The sequence below is a fragment of the Rhipicephalus microplus genome, chromosome 4, assembly GCF_043290135.1.
Source record: "Rhipicephalus microplus isolate Deutch F79 chromosome 4, USDA_Rmic, whole genome shotgun sequence".
Taxonomy (NCBI): Eukaryota; Metazoa; Arthropoda; class Arachnida; order Ixodida; family Ixodidae; genus Rhipicephalus; species Rhipicephalus microplus.
Genome location: NC_134703.1, coordinates 102,539,418 through 102,561,953, shown reverse-complemented (window position 1 = coordinate 102,561,953; position 22,536 = coordinate 102,539,418). Strand labels below are relative to the sequence as shown.

The following is a 22,536-nucleotide window of genomic DNA, read 5'->3' as shown; positions in this document are numbered from 1 at the left end:
AATTTTGACTTTACATTACCACTCTATATGTGGTTTGTATTGCAGCTGGTGATGGAGTTCGAGCGCCTGGGCATGGTGGTAGTGTATGGAAGCACGAGCAGGCTGGTTCTGTGTACCAAGCGTCACCGGCTGCCCGATGGCCTCGACCATGCCGACTACGTCATCAATGGCATCCGTGGCCGTGAACTCTTCCACAGTCTCGACTTGTCCGTGCGTGCTTCCTGGCAGCTACTACTCTGGCTGGACCCGGTACAACACTTTCTCCTCTCTTTTCATTTTTAAGCAAAGCTTCTGAGGTAGATTTCGATTGCAGCGGTGGCAGCATAGCTTACGAAAAACCCAGCACCAGCAACCGTGCAGAGACGTGAGTGTCCACAAAGGGCCCCTTGAAGGTGTATCACTCACGTGCGTACTGTATACTCTCAGTATGAAACGGAAATCTGTTTAGTGTTTAGTGCTGCTTAAATGGAACAAGTGCTTCTGACAAGATCGGTTTCATTCTTGCATTCTGCACTCCTGTTCAGCTTTCAGTAAATGAAACTCCTGTTAAATGTAACATATTTTAATGGTCCCTTCAGGTTCCGTTTAATGGGCGTGTACTATACTTGCATGCACTGTTTCTCAATAGCTGGTTCTCGATTGTGGGCTTGTCGACATTCACTCGTTTCTGATATGGAAATCTGATCTTTCAACAAGATCACTTCTCATTTCACATTTCCACATTTCTTTGTTTCATGCATAGCTGTCGTTATTGCCTGTAGTAACAGAAGTGTTGCACTGCTAAACATGTGGCTGAAGGTCCGATTGCTAGCGCGGAGGGAGGAAAGAGTAAGAAGGGAGGAATTGTGTGATGCAGCAGCAAGAAAGCAAACAAGAGAAATGATCACGTCAGGCTCTCACATGCCAAGTTTTACCTGCCCCTATTTCTTCGTAGGGTAACAGAGGACTCCACTGTCATACAGTACACCTCATTGTGCCACCTTATTATTCCTTTACATTTCTGAGAGGTCGTGCTTGACTTGGTCTAATCACTTGCCAGTTGGAGTTAAAGCTGGAACTTATTCAGAATGTTGCTTAAGCAACACCATTATGTGATGTTTTGCCACTTTCGTTGATTTTAAGTGGGATTGCCATTGTCTTTCTAGCCTTGCAGCATGTCGTGTGCTTGCATGTGAATAGCTGTGGTGTGAATCAGCAACAGTGATTCGATGGTTAAGGCATGATAATCAATATGTATGTGAAAATGAAGGTGGAATGTAAAAACATTCACACGCATAAACTTAGGGGCATAATTAATAGCTTAGGTAGTCAGAATCAATCCATTCAGCCACACTATGGTGTCCTTCATAGCCCGTGTGCTGCTTTGGCGTAGCACACCCGTAATTGGTTTTAGCTTTAATGATCGCAGGTTTGCACACAAGGAGGGGGTGGGAGCAAATTCTGTCCCCTTTTAATTAGTCGGACCTGTCTCATCATCGTTTTGAAGAGCAAGGTTATGGGTATGTAGGTTTTTGACGATAACGAGGGCTGAAAGCTCCCGAGTGTTGCATTCTAAGAACTGTTTACATGCCATCTTTACTTCTGGGAAGCCAGGGACCGAAGGCAGGCCTCTTGAACGGCACGTCATCATTTCACCTCACTTTATTTATTATTATTATTTTTTTATTCATGGCTAAACATGTTGTCTTTTGGACTCGACCAATGGGGCGGTTTGCCGTGGTGGAGCAGTGGTCATAGGGCTCAGCTGCTGAACGCAAGATCGCAGGTTTAATTCCTGTTAAGGTGGTCACATTTCAATGGAAGGGAAATTGTAGAGGCCCGTTTACTGTGCGATGTCAGGGCACGTTAAAGAATGCCAAATGGTTGAAATTATCGGTGCCCTCCCCGTCAGTGTCTCTCATATTCATATCATATTTTTTAGACCTAAAACCCCAGATATTATTAATTATTATTATCGATGAGATGAGGGGGCAGCAAAGTTTCATTGCATAATTCAGAGTCGCACCTTTTAGGATAATATTAATACCAATGAGGTGGGGGGGTGAAGGCTGCGATGAAACGTTGTTCCCCCCTCCTCTCATAAAAAACTCTGCACATGCCTATGCATGTGCTGCAGGAGAACAAGATTTGAAGGTATTCTAGACATTTCTGCTAGTGTATAACTCATGAGCTGGTTTTGGGCACTGTTCTCTTTTTCCTGTGTTTTGGTATGCAGAAGCAACAGAAAATGTATTGCAGTGTTAGACTACTCACTTTATCACTCTCTCACTATGCATGGGATCAACTGAGCTCTTGGAATTCTGGTGCTTTTATCGTCTGCAGGCAAATCACGGTGGCGTCCAGGGCAAGACGGCAGAAGGAGACGATGAAGAGGAGTCTGCCGATGATGAGGTAGTGCAGCTGCTAAATACTTTGCCATAATGTGTGCGTTACCCTAACTGGCACTCACTCTGTCTTTTTTCCCCTCTATTTAAGCCCGAAGTGCGAATGTTCTGGAACCTTGCACATTTCTTGCCTGTGGCTGGGGGTGTGCAAGACAACTTCAATGTAAGTTTTCTCCTGACATCATTACACATACAAAGCTGATTGTAGCAAGGGTAGCAAGAACTTTCAGTGGCGTAGTTTGCTGCTTGCATTTTTTCGTAGTTACCTAACGTCCTCATTTCACTCGATGTACAGGGTGAGCAATGTTTGAGATGCATCTTTGAATTGCAACAAGCGTTATCATTCTTGTTCTACGTGTCTAGGTGTTAACTTTGTATTTTACAACTTCTCTACCTCCACCCTTGTACGACATACTGTATCTTTCAGGACTTCGCCTTCCCGTCTGATGTAAATAAACTGTCTGTAGTGTTTTGCCAACTAGCCACAGTGTTTTTGGCATGCCAATTTTTAAGCATTGACAAAATGTTGTGTTGTTGCAGTGGAGTGAAAGCTCATGGCAAATTGTTATTGACAGCAAAGAAAAATAAGCTCTTGTTGTAGTTGCACACGTTTCAAGCAGTTGAGTTTCGTAGCAAGCGGAAACAACCGTGAGCATAAACTCCGAAAGGCAAGTGGTGTCAGTTGGCAAGCCACCTTAGAGGGTAGAACTAATGATGGTCTTCTATGCTCAATTATGTTGAGTACGATTTCTGGAAAGCATTTGTTCCCTTCCACAGGGCCTTTGGAGCTCAACTACAGCTAGTTATGAACTCATGCTGCCAGGTTGACTCTAATAATTAAAAATTTACCCCTTTTTTCTCATACAATACCTCATTCCATTCTAGTAGTAGTTGATGAAAGTAATTTGTGCACGCTTTATGTTTGCCATGTGATTTGGCGGCTGTTTGTTTTTTGCATGCATGACAAGGTCAAAATTGTGGAGAGCTGCGTTGTTGTTGCTAAAACACTTGCTGTATTGCTTTAATATTTAGTTTCATCTCGCACTGGACTTTAGATATTAACATGTGCCTCTTTTTTTGGTGAGTGTTATGGTTTTCTTTGCAGATGGTCATAGGTAGCTATATCAACTCTGTGTACCTAAAACTGAAGGAGGAAATGGATATGCCAGGAGCTTCGCAGGTGCAAAGGAGGACTGCAAGTCAAGTGGTATGCTTGCCAACATATCTTGGCATTATTGTGTGGCAACATATCCTGGCTGCAGAATACTGCTGTGCAGAACTGCATTTGTTAGCTTGTGTCCTTATAAAAGCTGTCATATGGCTAGTCGTGATGTATAAGTGGTGTTTAATTGCATTTGTTTCTCTGTTCAGTCCAAGGAGCACAGTACTGGTGTGGAGACACTCATCTACATGAAAAGACTAGTCACCGGTGAGCTGGCGCAGAAGCTTTTCAGGTGAGTCCTGTGTAAAAGCTTGCCTGCTAGTCCATCCCGTTAGGCAATGAAGACATGCTAGTTTCTTGTGTGAAAGCAATGCTTGCAGAATGAAGGGACTTCGGCTCGTTCTTAGTTTATGCAAAAGTCAAGGCAACATATGCAAACACATCACCTGCTTCATATGAGCCTATAAGGATGACAGTCACTGTTACTACTGTAGTTGTGGTGTACATAAATTAAATGGAATTGTAAAGCACAAGTTACGTAAATCAAGTTTCATAGCTGACACAGTTGCTAATATCCGATGACAGCAAATACTATAATGTTGCTTATCGCGTACACTATATATATAATCAAATTCAGTGGATATATGTACCTCTGACATAAGTACACTGAAATTAGGGATATGAGAAGTTCATTGGTACAGCCGAAGAGCGATACCTTTGTGAAGCTGTAAATCGTAAGGTATGTGTGCTTTCGTGAAAGCACAAATATCCGTAGAAGTGCTTTCTGAAAGCTGCCACTAGAGAGGATTGTTTTCCTGGGATCTTAATGTTGTTGCAGGGTGCCCCAAGTCGTATTTGATGCATTAGAAGCATTTGATTATCTTTGCTTCTTTTCAGCATCACCCAAAAAATACAGCACAAGCTGTCATCCAACCTTTTGGATGGCGAAGAAGTTTTTCCAGTAATTCCAGGCAGCCATTTGAAACCAACTAGTCCAGCTCTGGAGTTCGTCAAGGCTATTTGTAAGGTCAGTACAGTGTTTTAATCTGTTTACATTATAGTTATATAGTTATATTGTATGTTAGCAGCATTATAGTGCATTCATGAAATGAGTGCTGAAGAAAGCAAAGTTCAAGGATGGCTGAAAAAAAAGCAGGTGACAATGATCACATGTAGATATAATTAGATAAGGGTATTTTCTTCCATTTGTGTCTGGTGACTGGCTGCCATTCCTTTCTTAATGTGTGCAGGTCCTCTCCCTAGATGTCAACATCACTGAAGAGACCACAAAGCTTCGTCGGGACCTCCTGAAGCTTATTGGTGTAGGAGAGTTCAGCGAAGAAGGAACCTGGAAAGATCCCTGCCTTTCCTTTGTGCTTACTGAGGTAACATATTATTTCTTTTCATGCCTCTTGGATGAAATTTTCATACTGTATGCACTCGACTAAGGGTGGCATGTAAGGGCCTCTTCCCCCAATTTGGCAGTACAAATTTAAAAAAAAAAAAAAAAAAACACGAGTCTTACCAGCAAATGGCAGCGTCGTTGCGTCTCGCGTACGATGCATTTCAATACCGATGAAGGCATCTATTAAAGACGCCAGATATCCCATCATTATGTATATATAGGGCACGATTAAATAGGTTTTACATACATGGATAGAATATCGAACAAAAGTTCCACCTTTCTGAGAGAGAGCCGCACTCAGAAAGCCTTCAGGGAAGTGTAAAAAGCAAAGCAAAAAAAAAAAAAAAAGTGATGTACACGTGGGTTTCGTTTAGTTTGTAATTTACACTTTTAGGGTTCACTGCCAGCTAGGGACAAACTGGTTCTATGTGATTCGGCGCGACTGATAGGGAGAATACCTCCATCTGGTGTTTTAGCGACCTGGATGTCTGCTCTTCCTCTACCTATGTCATTCATGCTGAAAAGAAAGGCAAAGGTGTCAACAATGAGCACTTGACTCGCCACGCTACGATATAGGTAGAGAGACACGCTTGTTCTCTAAAGCGTGCGTAACAAAAGACAATTGTGCGGCTATGCTCAACTATTGGTGCCGGTGCATCACCTGTGTACCCCCTGAAACAGTAACGTTTCTTTGTTTTTCTGTCATTCGTAGAAGTCGGGCATGTCTTTCTTTGAAATAACTTGCAATTATGTCTAGTGTATTGTGCCTATATTTACGATAATGGAAGCCTCTAACGTCATTTTGCCAGCCTATCTTTGGCACCTAAAACATGCTTTTTAAGTGAATGTCTAAAAATCTGGCCTCTAGTGATAACTAAAGGTTCACAAGGTTTTTGGCAATGCTAAGCAGCAAGATATGTTATTTTTCACTACCAACATTTCCTTGTTCTCTGGGCGTTTCTTTTAAAAATTAAAAGTTATTGCTTAAACAATTACGAGCAGTGGCCACTAAGTGGCCATGGGAACACTAAAAGTAGTGGAAAATAGGTTTTTAATGGTAAAGCAGCGAAGTGTGTCTTATATCTAGACAAAGAGTACTAGTACACTTTTGCATTCCCCAACAAGAGACGAGCCTCAGCTTTGGACGACAGATGCAGAAAAGCAGGGACAAACTTTTCACATTTTGTCAAATTGCTAGAAAACATGTGCAAATAAACTGAAATTTATTGACTCAATGCATGCTAAAATGAAGCATCGAGACTAAACAATAAGCCATGTATGCTTTGCATAGAACCTAATACTAACAACACTTTCTGGGTATCTGTAGTAAGAAAATTGCTAAACAATGCATTGGTGCGACAGTGATGAATGCTCTAAACTACAAGAAGATAGCTTTTCAGGAAACTGTAATGCTTTTGTATTTTGTGCATATCTTCTAGTCTAATACCCCTAAATCGATACTCAATGCCTGTTAGGTAGGGATGGTCTTGCTACTGCCTCACTTCCGTTTCATATTTGCAGCATGTGGCCTGAAGCCAATTACTAGTATTAAAATTAATGCATTTTAGATAGTCAAGCAAGATGGGATTCACACTTTTAACAGTGAAGCTGTGCATGCTAGAAGAAACTGCGATACTGGTGAACAAAAACTATCATCATGAACTGACACATCCTCTTTTTGTTGTCATTGCTTCCAGAGCATGTGCAACGATTTGTCCAGTGTAGGATGCGATAACTTCAATGGGTGAGCGAATGAGCGCAGGGAAAGAGAAAGAAAGATAAAAATAAAGAGAAAAAAAGAAGGAAGCCCAGCTCTGGCCTTCCTTTAGACTTCGCACCACTACTGTGAAGCTGCCTTGTAGTTTTCCTTGATGCCGACATTCATAGCTAGCCATGTGGATTAGCTGTGGAAGCACCTGGCGCTTAGACATGTTTAATTCCATCCTCACTGTTCTAAATACCCACAAGCACTTAAGGGGAGATGCGGGTCGAAAAACGCGAGTTTTTTTTCAAAATTACAGATGTTTTATTTTACGCCTGTTTTGATAAGATTAGTATCTTTACTGTTATGAAAAAAATAATACAAATCGAGACTTAACTGGAAATGCTTTAAAATTTCATCTAAAGAGCACAAGGTGCCTGTTAAAAGGTTGAAAATGTTCAGTCTTCGAGCACTTTGCCGCCGATAATGTGCTGCCGCTAGCCATTGTTGATCCCATGAGTTGAAGAGTCGAGCCTCACTCTTCAAATAACAACAGTCTCTCGCTAATTCAGCGCAAGAAATAATAAAAAGAATCACTCTTCTGCGCGTTTTCTGAGTGCCGCGACTGGCTTATCACACGGTACGAATCGGGGACCGCTGTTGGCCGCTGCACGCCTGTATGTGCTGTGAAACCTGTTTGCGGGGTCCATGTCTTGTCGAGCAGCACAGCTGAACAATGCTTTTCTCGTGTAATTATCTCCATTATGAATGAAAAAAAAGCATTGCTCGCAAGTGAAAGCTGTTGTGCGGCACGCTTTGTAGGAATAGGCTATGAGCAGCTGGTCCGATTTGCGGCAGTTGTTGGCTTGCAAAAGCCAATGCATCAAAGTCATTCACACTCATCAGCCGGAAAGTTCGTGATGCGGCAATCGATGACGTCAGCGCCGATCTTGAGAGGTCAAAAGAGCTCGCAGTCAGAGAACTTAGCAGGGACGACATTGCCATTTATGTACGACAATATCTGGCATAAACATGGCTGCAAAATGGCATGACACTGGACTTAGTTTGGATTTCGCAGTCCTGTCAAACTTCTTCCTAGCTTGCAGTTGGCACAAGGCTCTGCCGCGTGGAGCGGAAGTTTGGCAAGTGTTTCATGGCCCTGTCTGTGAGTGAAATGTCAGTGAGGAGTCTGCTCGAAATTGCCGAGAGGGACAAACTCATGGTGGTGGCGAAGTTTAGTCGCAGTGGCCACTACAAGATGGATTGTTCTTTTTGGTGTGCAAATTTCATCTGATTTAATAATATCTTTTATAAATAAAAACTCAATTTTAACTTTAAAACTCGTTTTTCTCAAAACACAAATTTTGCCATTTTTTCTAATGTGCCCCTCTTTTTCGGGCACTTCTAGTGCTCGGATGTGCATGAAATTTTGTCCAAATTTTTTCCAAAGTATGACAAATGCAATTATTTTGTTTAAATTTCAATATTTTATTGTATAATAAAAATTTGTATGTATACCTTTACTAGGGTAGGTGAAATATGGACTTTTTACGTCTATTATTTTTCACGCGTATTACATATTTCGTATGTGCTTCCTAATTAGTTATTTGCACTCTACACTTTATTTGAAGCATTATAAACTATGAATTGTAAAAAATTACAGAATTTTGGGGATGAAAAGAGGGGAGGGGGGGCAAAAGGGTTAAGGTTTTCACTTTGTCATGTTGCAGAGCTAAAAGTGTGTAACTTGCAAGAACACTAGTTATATATTTGAAATCAGCATAAAAAATTCTATAAACAGCTCAAGTTTCATTGCTCTAGGGTGAATATTAAAGAAGAAGTGTCTTCGAGTAGCATCTGTATGATTGAACCTGCTACAAGACTATGGGGATGCATAGCATGTTACATTCCGGTAATGTGCTAGGATGATGCTTTACACAGCATTTTTGGTGCACCTTTCCAGGTCATCTGCAAGACGTGCAACAACTGCAGGGACCTTGACCTCTGCAAGGATCCTTTTCAGGGCCGTGATAGTAATGAAACGTGAGTGCTGCTCTCACGATTGTTTTGATGGTAGCAAGTATTAATTGTTGATTTGATTGTTGAACTCTCATGTTAATGGTTGCATGCAATCTCGGGACATTAATTCCAAAATAGAAGGTTGACAGAAAGCTTACCTGCACTTCCTTAGGAATACCGTATTTACTCGCATAAAAGGCACGCTTGTTTTTCAAAAAATTCGGCTTGAAGTTAGAGGTACGCCAATTACGCAGGGTAAAATTTTCGAAAATTTTTTCGACTCTATTCTTGCACTTTCTATATGCACATTTGTCAAGTAAAAGGCGACTTTATAGTTTACCAACTAATTCAGCATAAAACAAACATACCTATGCACCTTTTAATCAACAAGTGAAAGTCGTCAACTGCACACACACACAAAATTTATTTACACGAAAGTTGTAGGTGTTCCTCGTTTTCCTTATTAGGAGTTCTAGTCAAAGAGCACACATTCATCCTCGCCGAGCAGGGATTCGTTTTCGGTGTCCGCGTCATCCGCACCCCACAACATGTCATCCTCACTCGCATCCAGTGCGTTCGAGAGACCTGTCTTCTTGAAGCTTTTCCTGACAACTTCATCGGAGATCGCCTGCCACGCTTCCATGATTCAAGCGCACAGCGTTTCCGCAGGCGGCCTCTTAATCTTAACACCTGGAGTCAGCTGATGTTGTCCTCCAGCCATCCAGGTGGTGTACAGCCTTTGAACATTGTCCTTGAAAGGCTTATTCAAGAACATGTCCAAAGGCTGCAGTATCGATGTGAGGCGGCCACCCGGAATCACTGCCATATCTGTGCGCAGCTCCTTCAGCTCATCTTGTACGCGGTCTACTAGGTGCCCACGAAAACCTTCCTGGACAAGGATGGACGGGAACAACAGACCACCCAGCCGCCGACCCCAGACTTTTTTCACCCAATCCACCATGAGTTCCGCGCTCATCCAGCATTTTTCCTGGACTCTGACGTAGGCGCCTTGAGGGAAATTTGCCTTTGGGGCCGTCTTACGTTTAAAAATAATGTAAGGCGTTAGCTTACGCCCATTCGCTGTCACCGCCAGCATTACGGTGCATCATTGTTTATCAGCGCCATACGTTCTAATGATGATGCCTCGTGCACCTTTCTCCTCCACTGTCGTGTTCCGCGGCATATCAAAGCAAAAGGGGGTCTGGACAAAATGAAGTCTTTCTGCTGTCGGAGCTTTATAACAAAACTGTGGAAGTCCACCACTTTGTCCTCATATGCTGCGGGCAAGCGCTGGCACAAGGTGGTTCGCCTTCGCAGTGCAAGGCCATGGTGCCGCACGAAACGAGTTGTCCATCCCGAGCTGGCTTTGAACTCTTTTGCTTCGATGCACTGCGCTCGGGCTATTCTGCGCGCCTCACTGTGCACAATATCCAATAACACAGCACAGCCGTCTTGTCGTAGCTCTTGTATATGCCTGACCAGTTGCTCTTTGACATTCGGATACCTGCTGGTCTTGGCACCGCGGAAAGCCCGTCGTGTCTTCTTCGTCGCCTTAAGTTTTTCTTTTTGATCCCTCCAGTACCGAATACTGGTTTCTCCAACACCGAAATACCTGCTTGAGCCCGGTTGCCGTGCTCCAGCGCATACTGCACTGCCTTCAGTTTAAATCCAGCCGTGTAGCTTGCGTACTTCCCCATGGTAGAACCAAAGTTGAATACATGACCATAAAATACGCACACCGCTTGCAAAATGGCGTTTCTTTCTTTGTCTCTGATGGTGGTGATGGTATCAATAATTGATGGAACAGCAGTTTTTTTTTTCGTTCTCGCTCATGGACGCTTTTTTTTACAAGTTTTATTTTGACAAACACATTGGTTAGGTTGTTGCACTTTGAATTTTTTTATTTGCTTGATTTGCCTTCTTTTTTTTCTTCATGATATGGGGACCGCGTTCCAACTGTACTGTAGGGGGGTAGATCCGTTTCTGATCACGGCCAAGTTTGGGATGCGCATATTTTATGCGCGGAATTAAAAAAATAGAATTTTCCGCGACCAAACTAAAGATGCGCTTATTATGTGAGTGTGTCGATTATTAGAGTAAATACGGTATTTAGCAGTGTCATTCGTAAACTTTTCAGTAGTTGCTCTGTTATTGTGTTGACAGATAAGACTGCTATTCTCAAACATGTGTGCATAAGCATTGCATCTCCCCTTTTTTCAGCTGCAGTGGAACATTTTAGTTGTTAGATGGCGTTTTTCTTGTCTTTCTGTCTTTACATGTCCTACAGAAAATATGTGCCTTTGATCCCAGCTACGGTGATCACCTCTCAGAGGAGATGAAATGCTAGAGATCTATGCGATTACGTTATACACTAAAAAACTCGAGGGGGTTGAAATTATACGAAGCTCTCTACTATGGTGTTTCTCGTAGCCTAATTCACTTACGCATGTTAAGCATAACAAACTTTACCTTTTCCATCATGAATCCCTACAAACTAATCAACATTCTGTCATTCTAAGATTAACGTAGACTTCACTATGTTTTCTTCTTTCCACTTTCTTCAGTCCCCGTTGGTACTGCTCTGTTTGTGAAAGTCCATATGACACTGCTGACATTGAGGCCTTGCTGCAAGAAAGCCTGCAGCACCTGTGCATGGCGCAAGTTCTCCAAGACCTGCGTTGCACCAAATGCAACATGGTGAGTCATGTCGTCCGCTAGACACAGACCGCATGGGACCTTTCACAAAAATGCAGTTCTTGAGAGAATGTAATCCATTGCATTTCGTTATGCTTGTATGTGTGTGTGTCTATTAAAGGAGGCCACTTTGCTAGTAATACTGCTCTCGTAAATTTCTTGTTTTCAGTTCACGTGGTCCACTGTATGTGAAAATGTAGCCTAGGTGATGCTCTAATGTAATTTAACTATGTTAGACACAAACGTTCAAAGAGACTTTCAAGCAGTTGAATTTCCATAGTCACTGCACATCAATAAGCAGCCCATTCAAACCATAGCGGTTTATAAAGGCAGTTCTTAATTAGTAAAGCTTTGGAGCATCAGAAGTGCAGAAAGCGCCTGCCATAAACTATGGAAGTATACTTTTCACTTTCAAGGCGGCTTCTGTATTTACTGCCAATCTCGAGATTTATTTAAAGGGCGTATTGACCGAACAAAACTAGATGATTACTAGAAACAGGTGGAAAAACATGGCTTGAAGCAGCACTGCTGTATCGGTTAAAGGGACACTAAAGTCAAACAACAATTTACATATGTATGACAACATCTAAATGTTGTCAATGTAAATGCTCAATCTATGACAACATCTAAAACGACATATTATCAACAACAGTGCCCTATTTACCGAGAAATTAAAGTAAATGCACAGGAACACAAGCGCCGCAGTAGCACATTTTCAAAATGATTCTGACGGTATCAGACGGACTGCCTATAATTAATCACTAGTAATCGATCTAACTGCACTAAATAAAGAACGTTCCGTCTATTAAGAGACACAATAAAATGCTGCTTGTTTGTTTAATTCTTGGTCTATTAAGAGACACAATAAAATGCTGCTTGTTTGTTTAATTCTTGGAAATAAAAATCACCAGACGTTACCACGGGGAATTGCGCGAGTGGTTCAAAAATTCAATTTTCGCGTTGTTACAGGGGAAAGGTGGAGTCGTATAGCGTGGTGTAGTTGAAACAAAAGCGTCTGCGATCTCGAAGCCAATAGCGGGAAATTCATTAATGGCCGTTGTTGCTGCTGTGGCTCCCGCTGCTTTCAGTCTGCTGCTACTAGCGCAGTGAAGCTGGGCAATGTTGTGCATGTTAACAGTGACGTGAGACAAACCGGTCGGTCCGCTTCTTGAGGCGGGTAATTTGAAGTGCGTTAACCCGATGCGGAGCAGTAAAACGTGATTATATTTAAAAATAGGCCTTGCCTTCGCACTAAAGTAACACTACGAGGCTTCTGGACCACCATTTCAACAATCAATGTCGACTTAATAGTTGACTTTAGTGTCCCTTTAATGAGTTGGTTCAATTGTGATGAAAGAGCACATATTATCACTGTAGTATTATGAGCTAGGCACATGCATACTTGAACAGCAAAAATTAAGTGTATGATTGAATTCACTGAGTGCAATTATGCACTCTCCCTCCAACAGATTAAGAAGTCCAATATGATGAAGTACTGCGAGTGTGCAGGCAACTTCGAGCTGCTCCTGTCTCCGGAGGAATTCAAGATGAAGCTCAACACATTCCTCAACATAGCCAAGTGAGTACAACAAGGTGCATAGAAAGAGGCAGAGACATTCGTTATGTTAGAAGAGGCCATTGTTCATGCGCTGGAACATCCTGACCTGCTAGTGCTAGTTCGCATTGGAGGAAAGTGGACGTAAAAAGAGATAAGGCTCTGGTTACGAGGAAGAAAGTGGCAGTAAGTGAACTTAATTCAGTAGCTCAAATCCAGTTATTTTGTGAGATGATAGCCTTGAGAAGATCACCTTATTGAGAAGGATACGAGTAATGTCCCAAGTCAACTTATTTAGATTAAGAACTACGTATAAACTTGATCGTTCTGCAGAGAAACTTTTCTTTGAGTGAAAGTTTATGTAGTTACAACTCTGAATGAGGCACACACGAGCGTGTGACTCTCCTGGAGGTGGCGCTGCACTGATGACGAGCACCCAAAACCCTCTACCGACCCCTAATACGAAACGAAATTTACTTGCTGTCTTTATCGATGGCTTGGCCGTTACAGCACTGATCGACACTGGTGCCCATTTATCTCTGATGAGTTCTAAGCTTCGATGCCGCCGCTAAAACGTCTTGACACCTGCTGTGTTCCCAACAGTATGCGTAGCTAATGGAAGCTGAACACCAGTCTTTGGTATGTGCACTGCCTGTGTTACTGTTGCCAGCCACCAAACTTAAGTACTCTTTGCTGATCTTGCTGCTTGCCCACACGATGTTATTCTTGGCATTGATTTCTTGACCAGTCACTCTGCCCTCATCGATTGTTCATCCTGTGTTCTAAGGCTTGAGTTGCCTTTGTATGACGATGCCCCTCCTGCAAAGTTGCACGTGGCTATGGTCTGTAGAGTTTATACGACTTCCACCTCAGGCTGCTGTGTACGTCACTATGTCCCCTTTTCAGTCAGTCCCTGATGGCGACTACTTGGTAGCTCCCCTCATTGACCGCACTCTTTCCCGCAACATAGTCCTGCCACATACTGTTGTGGCTGTCGCCAACAACAAGACACTGCTTCCTGTCCTAAACTTCTCCACGTCAGTCCAAGTTCTTCCCCAAGGCATCTCGTTAGTAGAGCTTTCAACTGTCGAAGAATGCACAATTTCTGCCTTCACCCCTGATGAAAACACTGCAACTGAAGATGTCATAGCAGCGCCCATTAAGACATTTCTGAACAAAATGGTATCCAGGAACCTATTCCCTTGCCCAGTTGAAGCCCTGTGCAGTGTTTTACTTTTCTACATCGATATTTTTGACATTGACAACCTTCCACTGGGCCACAAAAATGTCGTAGCCCACTGTATTGACACCGGCGACGCAAGTCCGCTTCACAAATGCCCCCATCGTGTGTCGTACGCTGAGCGCCAAGTTATTCAAAAGGAGGTAGCGAAAAAGCTTGAAAAAGACGTCATAGAGCCTTCATCCAGTCCTAGGGCATTTCATTTGGCGCTAGTTAATAAAAAAAAACAACTGGCGCGTTTGCGTCGACTGTTGCCATTTAAATCGAATCACTAAAAGGGACGTCTATCCCCTGCCTCGAATCGTTGACGCGCTCGACTGCCTCTATGGTTCCAGGTATTTTTTGTCACTCGATCTTCGATCTGGATATTTGCAAATTTCTGTTGATGACCACGACCGCGAGAAGACAGCATTCATCACACCCGATGGCCTCCAAAAATGCATGCCGTTTCGGTTGTGTAATGCTCCTGCAACTTTCGAACACATGATGGACTCCCTCCCATGCGGTTTTAAATGGTCAACCTGTTTTTGCTATCTGGACGACGTCATCGTGTTTTCACGCACTTATGAAAGCCACCTCTCGTGTCTGTCGGCCATTTTTGACGTATTTTGCAGTGCTGGCCTTCAGCTGAATCCGTCTAAGTGCACTTTTGGGTGCTGTCAAATTAGGCTACTTGGCCACCTTGTCGATGCTACTGGAGTCCAACCCGACCCTGACAAAGTCCGCGCTGTTTGCGAGTTCCCTGTTCCGCGTTCTACAAAAGAAGTCTGCAGATTCCTGGGGCTCTGCTCATACTTCTGACGCTTTTTTGCCAACTTCGTGGATATTGCTCGACCCCTCTCTGATCTCCTCAAAAAAGACTTGGATTTTTCCTGGGGTTCGGACCAAGCACATTTTTTCACATCAATGATTTCCGCTCTCACTTCACCACCAGTGCTGGCCCACTTCGACCCAGCTGTACCAACAGAGCTTCGTGCTGATGTAAGCGGCCATGGCTTTGGAGCTATACTCGCTCAGGTACAGAGTGGCACAAACCATGTTATAGCATACGCCAGTCGCCTTCTGTCACAGTCTGAAAGGAATTATTCCATTATCGAGCGGGAATGTTTAGCTCTCGTCTGGGCCATCGCTAAATTTCGTCTGTACCTGTATGAACGCCCGTTTGCAGTCATCGCAGATTATCACACGCTGTGCTGGCTTTCGACACTGAAGGACCCTACTGGAAGACTTGGCTGCTGGGCATTACTACCGCAGGAGCACACGTTGTCGGTGGTGTACAAATCTGAGAAGTTGCACAATGATGCCGACTGCTTATCTTGTCACCCGGTCGAACCTTCAGACTCCACTGAATTGGAAGCCGACACCTGTATTTTCGCTATCACAGACTTTCTGCACGCGGCGGATGAGCGACGGCGAGGTCCATCACTACTCCTCATCATTGACCGCCTTCAGGCCGGCAATGCCGACCCTTCCCTCAGCATGTTCTTGCTGCGAGACGTTTTGTATCACTGTAATTTACACCCAGAGGGCACAGAACTTTTAGTTCTCAGCCTACATCATCTGTGCAAAGACGTCCTTCAAGAGCTTCACGACGCGCCAACTTCAGGACACTTAGGCATGACTCGAACCTATGACAGTGTTCGACGATGGTTTTTCTGGATAGGCCTGTATCGCTCCATTCCTTGCTAAGTTGCGACCTCTGCCAACGTCAAAAGAAACCTACAACTCCCTCTGCCGGCCGCCTACAGCCTATCGAAGTCCCAGCTGAGCCTTTTCATTGACTGTGATTGGACTTGCTTGGTCCTTTTGCAACTTCAACTGGAAATAAATGGATCGTAGTAGCCACAGATTATGCAATCATCCGAGTGCTACCCACCAGTTGTGCGACTTATGTTGCCAATTATCTTATCTACGACGTCATTCTTCAGCATGGTGCTCCTTCTTGCACACTCACTAACTGTGGTGACTGCTTTCTCTCTCGGGTGGTCGACGACCTACTGCGATCGTGTGCTACTCGTCGTAACTTTAGTACGTCTTACCACACCCACACCAACGGGCTGACCTAACGCCTCTATTGTACACTGACAGACATGCTTTTTACGTACCTTTCCGACGATCACACTGACTGGGACATTGCCCTCCTGTTCGTCAACTTTGCCTATAATTCATCGTGCCACGAAACTGCCCACTATTCGCCCTTTTGTCTTTTCTTCAGGCATGGTTCTTTGTTATCATTTATACTCTGGTTCCATTTGACCGAACATTGACAATTTCATACGCTCAAGATGCCATCACCCGAGCTCTCATCGCACGCACGGTAGCCCGCACTTGTCTCTCACTGTCCCAGGCTACACAAAAGACTCTGTATAATAGTCGACACAGGAACGCTGATTTTCCTCCGGGCTCTCTCGTTCTACTGTGGCTTCCATCTCGTCGTGTTGGCCTAAGCGAGAAGCTTCTATCGCGTTATGTCGGGCCCTACCAAGTAGTGCGCCAGGTGACACCTGTCACCTATGAGATTTCTCTGACAACCAAATCATCGAACTCGCCAACTACTACTCTCAAAATCGTCATAGTGCACGTCTCTCGCCTGAAGGCCTGCAATGGTGACACGCCCTAGCTGGCACCGAGACGGTGGCTTTACAGGCCGGGGTAATGTCACGGGTTTGGAAATACCTCTACAGTGGAGCGGCTGAAAGGGCACCTAGTGAAAGAAGACGACGACACTGATGTTGTGGGGCTGTGTGTGCATTGCATATTGACTGGCATTCTGTGCGCTGTGATCCCGCTCTCCTACAAACTCATCACCCCTAAATCAATACTCCCTGTAACATCTTTTTTGCCTGCAATCATAACACAAAGGTTGCAGCTGCATGCGGCTGTAAAAATGCTGAGCTGTTTCCCACAAAGTGAGGAATTCGCTTGCGCTGTGCTTTGTCAGGCTATGTGTGCTAAACAAAAATGCTAATTTGTGCATAAACTACAGCCAGTTTTTAGATGCAAACCAACAGTAAATGAAGTAGCGTGGTTGCACACATTTCTTTTAGCAAACATAAGTCTGTTTGCCGCAAGCATGGGTTAATAGCAATTTGACACTGAATGAGTCGTTACCTTTTATAAAAGCAGCGCGCTCGGCCCTCGTGGTTTTCGTATATGTGGTCATAGCAGACAACTCCGGCAGTCAGGCGTTACGAGAAGCATAAAACTTTTCCGGAGCAGTTATTTAGCACTTCGTACAGTCAGTGAAGAAGCTTCAGCAGTATTTTCAAGATTTCGTTGGGTGAAGTACAACAATAAGAATTAAAAAAAAAAAAAAGATGCCAAAGCTGCTGCGGGTTGCACATAAGAGGGCTGGTGGAGCAATCCAACCACCTATGTCACAGGGATATGTCCGCATGGTGGTGCCACAGTACGTCTTTGCGCCCAATAGTATGTAAACATTATTGGCATTTCGGCAATGCAGCTCTCGCAATGTTTTGCTTTTCCATTCCATTTTGATGCTTCGGCTCAAAGCTATCTAGCTGGTAAGCCATATATCAAATATACAAGTAGTTTCATGTGTTTTTTTTTTTTACCCCCAGACATTTCCACCTGCCCCTGCTTCAAGAAAGTGTCACTTGGATCCTGGAGAACAGATAGCAAAGCTCAATGGACAAAATGACACATGTACAAATAAATGAACCCATTTTAATTACTTTTTATTCTAACAAGGTATTGCTGTATGTACATCACTTCTTTTGTTCCATGTTGATGGGGTCCAATGTTGGATCTGAAATGTTAAAATTTGTCACTGGAGCGGCACCACGTTATGTGAATTTTAATACGCCATACTGCAGTGCTTGGAGACAGTTCATACAAGGAAGTACAATTAAAGAAACTTTCAGAGCTGTATCAATAGCTAAAAATTCACAAAAAAGTTCATCATTTAACCAAATGTACCCACTTTGTCAAAACTACATGACAGTTTTGAGATACAGTAGACCCTCACTAAACGTTTGCCTCTGCAATACTTTGTTTCAGACTTGTATTCTGAACTCTATTCATCTCTCAGTAAACGGAACTCCTGTTAAATGGAACATATTTTACCCGTTCCTTCAGGTTCTGTTTGCTGATAGTCTACTGTATCTTTATCCAAAGAAACATAAGCAGTATGCCACTTACGTTGTTGAGAAGTGTATTGTAAAGCTGGTGACAGTAACCAATAGCTAGGCATGCTTTACGATGAACTGGACTCAATCATTACACAAAAGTGCTGAACTTTTTTGTGTAAGAAGAGATAGTAAATGATTCCATACGACATCATCACAGAATGTTAGTGGCCAACAGCAAAACTAATATGCTGCAGATAAAATGACCTCTATCTCCAGCACTGCTTTAAAAAATACTAGTTGAAATGTCTGCCTAAGTGTAAAATGATTGCTATTGATTTCCCCCCCCCCCAAAAAAAAATGCGAATAAAATGCTGTCACTACTTGCCCTGAAACTCGAACTTCGGAAACTCTGACATGTCAGCAGTCGATGAGCCACCATACTGGTGTGCTACTTTCTTCAACTCGTCATTGTACTCCTTGGTGATGGAGGAATCGGCATCAACAAACATCTCGCTCTTGGATCTGGAAAGACACCGCATAATGCATTGATAACAATGCTGCACATTTCTGCTAAAGCACGAACTTACACCTGTGTGCAAATGACCCAATATTAAGCACCAATGAATGTGCGCAGTTTGAGACTACAATTTCACACTGTGAGTGCTTGTTTTACTGTTCCACTCGACATGTCGAAATTAGCTAGGCAAGAGAAGGTGGGGGTGGGGGGGGGGGGGTACCACATGCCTGTGCCTGCACGAGTATGAATTTACGTACATACAATCGGCATTAAAAATTGCCACAGTATTAAGGAAGGGAGTTGGCTAAAGTATCCCCTGTCCACGTTTGAATGCACAGCAAAGTTTCACGGTGGTATCATATTCACGCATGTTCCTCACAAGCTTGGAAGAATACACCTAAATACCGTAATCAATTGTCATACTGGGGAACGTGGGTGGGATGAGGTACGTTTGCGACAGCTTAACTGGTGAAAGGGTAAGGTTCACTGATTTGTACTGAATCTTATCACTTCAGCCAGCATGTGCTTCCTTTCTTGTCCATGGTTAACAGCAGGACAGTTGCACAGATTGCACACACAGAAACAAGGAGTCTACAGGAGAAATACATAACTGGAATTCGCTGTTGTAAATGCAAGCAACGTCATGCCAGCAGTACAAACGCAGAAGTTCACTACGACTAGCACGTGTTACATCACTCAAACATGTGTCACCATCACAATTCTTGATATGAACAGTTCTTTTCATTTCAGGTGTCCAACAGCAGATGTATCAGACATTATGCTTCATACACCTACTTTTGGAAAATGATGGCGCTTTAAGCAACAAAATTACAGTATGATTACGAGCTAAGCCGTATAGCAAAGGACTGTAAATTAGTTTCACCTGTATTCTCTAATGCAGGCATAATGATGCAACACCACAATGCTTATAGCTACTGCAGCAAGTAAGTGGTCGATGGTAGATGGGTTCGTATCTGTGCCATCCGGCACGTAAGCTCAAGGGAGCAACTAATGCGGTTACACAGTCTAGCAATTCGAAATACATGGCCCGATCTGCAAATGACTATCTTTGTCCAGTTAAAAATATCTTCGGTATTAATGTTCACGAGCTACAGATACAAGACTGGCTCCAAGCATCCTTTTCCCGAGTCATACCACTAAATCTGTAAATGAATAACAAAAACTCTGCATTTCAAGACGGGCAAGAAGATTTTAGTAATTCGTGAAATCAATATCGATGTTTCTCGAATCCTGATGCTGAGTCCCTTTTAACACTGAGCCATATAGGCCTTCTCTCAAGTGGCAACGGTAGCAGCAAAGCTTCAGTTTGGGCTGGTTGGTACAGCATTGTAATGTAGCTGCGGCTGGGCAAAATGCACAAATGAGTTACAAAAACAACCACCGGTCCTGTCCTCTTTTTTTTCCAAACTTGTTTATGCATTTCGCTCGGCACGACACTACAAAACAGTAGCAGACATTTCCTCAGACTGCACACTCTTCGTCCCGACCTGCTTCATCGTCCCAACACACTGGGATTCTAAGTTTTGAGGCTACAGCCTACCGGTTGAGGTGAGTTCAAGACACCCGGTATAGTCGGTACTACTCTCTGATCATGTTAATGTTAGCCCAGTAGTTCGTTCATATGTCTGAGCTCAGGGGTAAGTGAACAGGTGCTCCTCAAGTAAAATGGAGCACGCGAGCTGTGGACAAGCTACACAAAAGTGAATGCAGGCACGCTCCGTCAGAGAAGGAATTATTTTTATACGCAAATGATGGCACCATGTTCTGGTAGACTTCCCTGTAAAATTGAAGAACAAATTCTCTGATGGAGCATGCTGGCATTCATTTTGTGTTGCATGGCCAGAGCTAACTTGCTTTGTTTTACTTTTGGAGCACCTGCGCTGGAAATATATCCACTAAGAGCCTAGAAAGCAGGTTGAAGCAGTGACGCCCAGTGCAGAGAAAAAAGTTACCCACTTGTAAAGAAAATACATGAACTGCTTACTTGCTCTTTTGCGCATACTCGCGGATCTTGTCGACGAACAGCTGCTGAATTGGGTCCAGCGACTTCTGCATTAGTACGGCGCTGACACCGTAGTTTCTCTTGCACTGCGCCATGCACTGCTTGGCCAAGTTGGTGACTTTCGCGTTCAGCGCCATGTTTCCTGAAGGAAAAAAGAAAAACAGTCTGAGAAAGCACCTAAACAATCATTTTCAAGCAAATCGCATCACTGCAGGTCGCGAGGCTCACGATTTTCACCCCACTGAAAACATATTCAACACTTATGGATATCCGTAGCTGATAGCGAGGTTGACTGTACGCATGTGTACTACAGAAATGCCGGATAGCGCGAGCGCGAATGAAAACCTGTCGGCGAGTGCGAGTTCGATGGCAGGTAGGCACCAGTAAGTGAGAATGGAAAAGGCTATGAAGGCGCGTGGGTTTGAAGACGACCATAAATACCAACCTAAGTGCATCTAGGTAGTGCCCAAACTGCATTTGTTTGGATTACTGCTTGATTCGACGGCAATATTTTTCGAAATATAGGCGGATATGAGATGGCCCACGCCGCAATAATACCGAAGATGTTCACTTGCTAGGTCCATGTCTAAAATAAATTGAACCTTGAACCTACCGCAAGGCAGCGGTTGCAGCCTGCGAAACCGTTCGTAGCCGGCCGCCCTAGACGAGCACTGTTCAGACCGTGCGTGTGCATAGATAACAGTTAATGCTGATGCGCCCGAATGAGTACACCCTTACTCTGCCACCTTATGCGCAAAGTAAGAATTAATTGCTGCACACGAGAAGTCGACATGCCCAAATATCACACCGTGCCAGGGAAACGCGTGTTGTCAGGTCACAACTTCGACCTTGAAGCATCACGAGCTTACCACATCACTGCTGCTGGCGGGAGATTCCGTAGAAACTATCAGTGAACAACTCCAAGTACTAGAATAAGTAAGCGATACATTTTTACGAAGCAAAATCTGGTGCTTTAGCTTCCAGCACGGCAAGTTCAGTCGAAAGACTATTTGGGTAGTATTCCTCCGATTTAGCTCACAATAACAGCAATCTTCCGAAAAAGACACAACGCAAACTCGCGAACAAAGCTCACTGCATTTATACGGATAAAATTCGTTACCATAAATGTTTAAAAGTAATAAACACCACGGAAAGAAACTTACCTCGCCGCCGGTCGTCCTCAAAGAGCACTCTCCTAACGCCTCTCGCCCTCGATCTCGCAAAATACCGAAACTGGTGTAGAGGTACGAGATGTCTCGAGAAATCCAGATCCGGTCACATGGTGCGGGCACCATTTCCTTTGGTCTGCAATTTCCTGTTTAAACCGCGCGGCGTGAAGAAAAGTTGGTTTGCTTGCGACGCTGGGATGGCTCGGCTACTTGTTGGAGAGGTAGGCACTTTTGGCGATTCTAAACGCAACAGGGCGCGCGACGTTGTGGTCTGATAGGCCTAGGCTTCTGCGTTTTTCGCTCCCGTGTGCCACGTCCGGTGTGGTCCTGGCGCGTCACATCCGGAAATAGCCATCTTGGCCTTTGTTCCTCTTCCTCTTTTCAAAATTATTGCACGTGAAATGGGTATTTCCTGTGTTCTGCACCACATCCGCTTTGCGTTGCGGTGGCTTTGTTGTTCTTAAATGGGCTAAATGCCGCGGCTGTACGCTTCCCCTATGCCGTCGAACATCGCCTTTGAGCCGATAGATTCTCGCGTTCGGCAGGTCACCGTCCCTCGAGACGTTTTTAAGGGA

General features: G+C 43.8%; 3 protein-coding genes across 5 annotated transcripts in view; 2 read left to right on the top strand and 1 right to left on the bottom strand.

Annotated features, from left to right (window-relative positions):
* Window positions 1-17,871, top strand: part of PolE1 (DNA polymerase epsilon catalytic subunit 1) — a 79,425-nt gene extending 61,554 nt beyond the window's left edge. The window contains exons 41-51 of the mRNA XM_075893389.1: window positions 46-249; window positions 2,323-2,391; window positions 2,476-2,547; window positions 3,490-3,591; window positions 3,756-3,838; window positions 4,444-4,573; window positions 4,797-4,931; window positions 8,617-8,696; window positions 11,237-11,369; window positions 12,836-12,945; window positions 17,743-17,871. Coding sequence (XP_075749504.1) covers window positions 46-249; window positions 2,323-2,391; window positions 2,476-2,547; window positions 3,490-3,591; window positions 3,756-3,838; window positions 4,444-4,573; window positions 4,797-4,931; window positions 8,617-8,696; window positions 11,237-11,369; window positions 12,836-12,945; window positions 17,743-17,800 — 1,176 coding nt within the window. The 3' untranslated portion in view covers window positions 17,801-17,871. The remainder of the gene's footprint in view (window positions 1-45; window positions 250-2,322; window positions 2,392-2,475; window positions 2,548-3,489; window positions 3,592-3,755; window positions 3,839-4,443; window positions 4,574-4,796; window positions 4,932-8,616; window positions 8,697-11,236; window positions 11,370-12,835; window positions 12,946-17,742) is intronic.
* Window positions 17,829-22,092, bottom strand: LOC142814543 (ATP synthase-coupling factor 6, mitochondrial-like). 3 transcript variants are annotated; one of them, XM_075893397.1, is made up of 4 exons: window positions 21,956-22,092; window positions 20,775-20,934; window positions 18,638-18,774; window positions 17,829-17,930 (listed from the first exon to the last, which is right to left on the bottom strand). In XM_075893397.1, exons 2-4 carry the CDS (start codon window positions 20,927-20,929, stop codon window positions 17,890-17,892), a joined length of 333 nt encoding a protein of 110 aa, XP_075749512.1. In that variant the 5' UTR covers window positions 20,930-20,934; window positions 21,956-22,092; the 3' UTR covers window positions 17,829-17,889. The 3 variants fall into 3 exon arrangements, with proteins under 3 accessions (XP_075749512.1, XP_075749513.1, XP_075749514.1); XM_075893398.1 differs by lacking the exon at window positions 21,956-22,092 and adding an exon at window positions 21,662-21,840; XM_075893399.1 differs by lacking the exon at window positions 21,956-22,092 and adding an exon at window positions 21,406-21,427.
* Window positions 22,048-22,536, top strand: part of LOC142814540 (GA-binding protein alpha chain-like) — a 37,213-nt gene continuing 36,724 nt past the window's right edge. The window contains exon 1 of the mRNA XM_075893392.1: window positions 22,048-22,182. The gene's annotated coding sequence lies outside the window, so the exon portion shown is untranslated. The remainder of the gene's footprint in view (window positions 22,183-22,536) is intronic.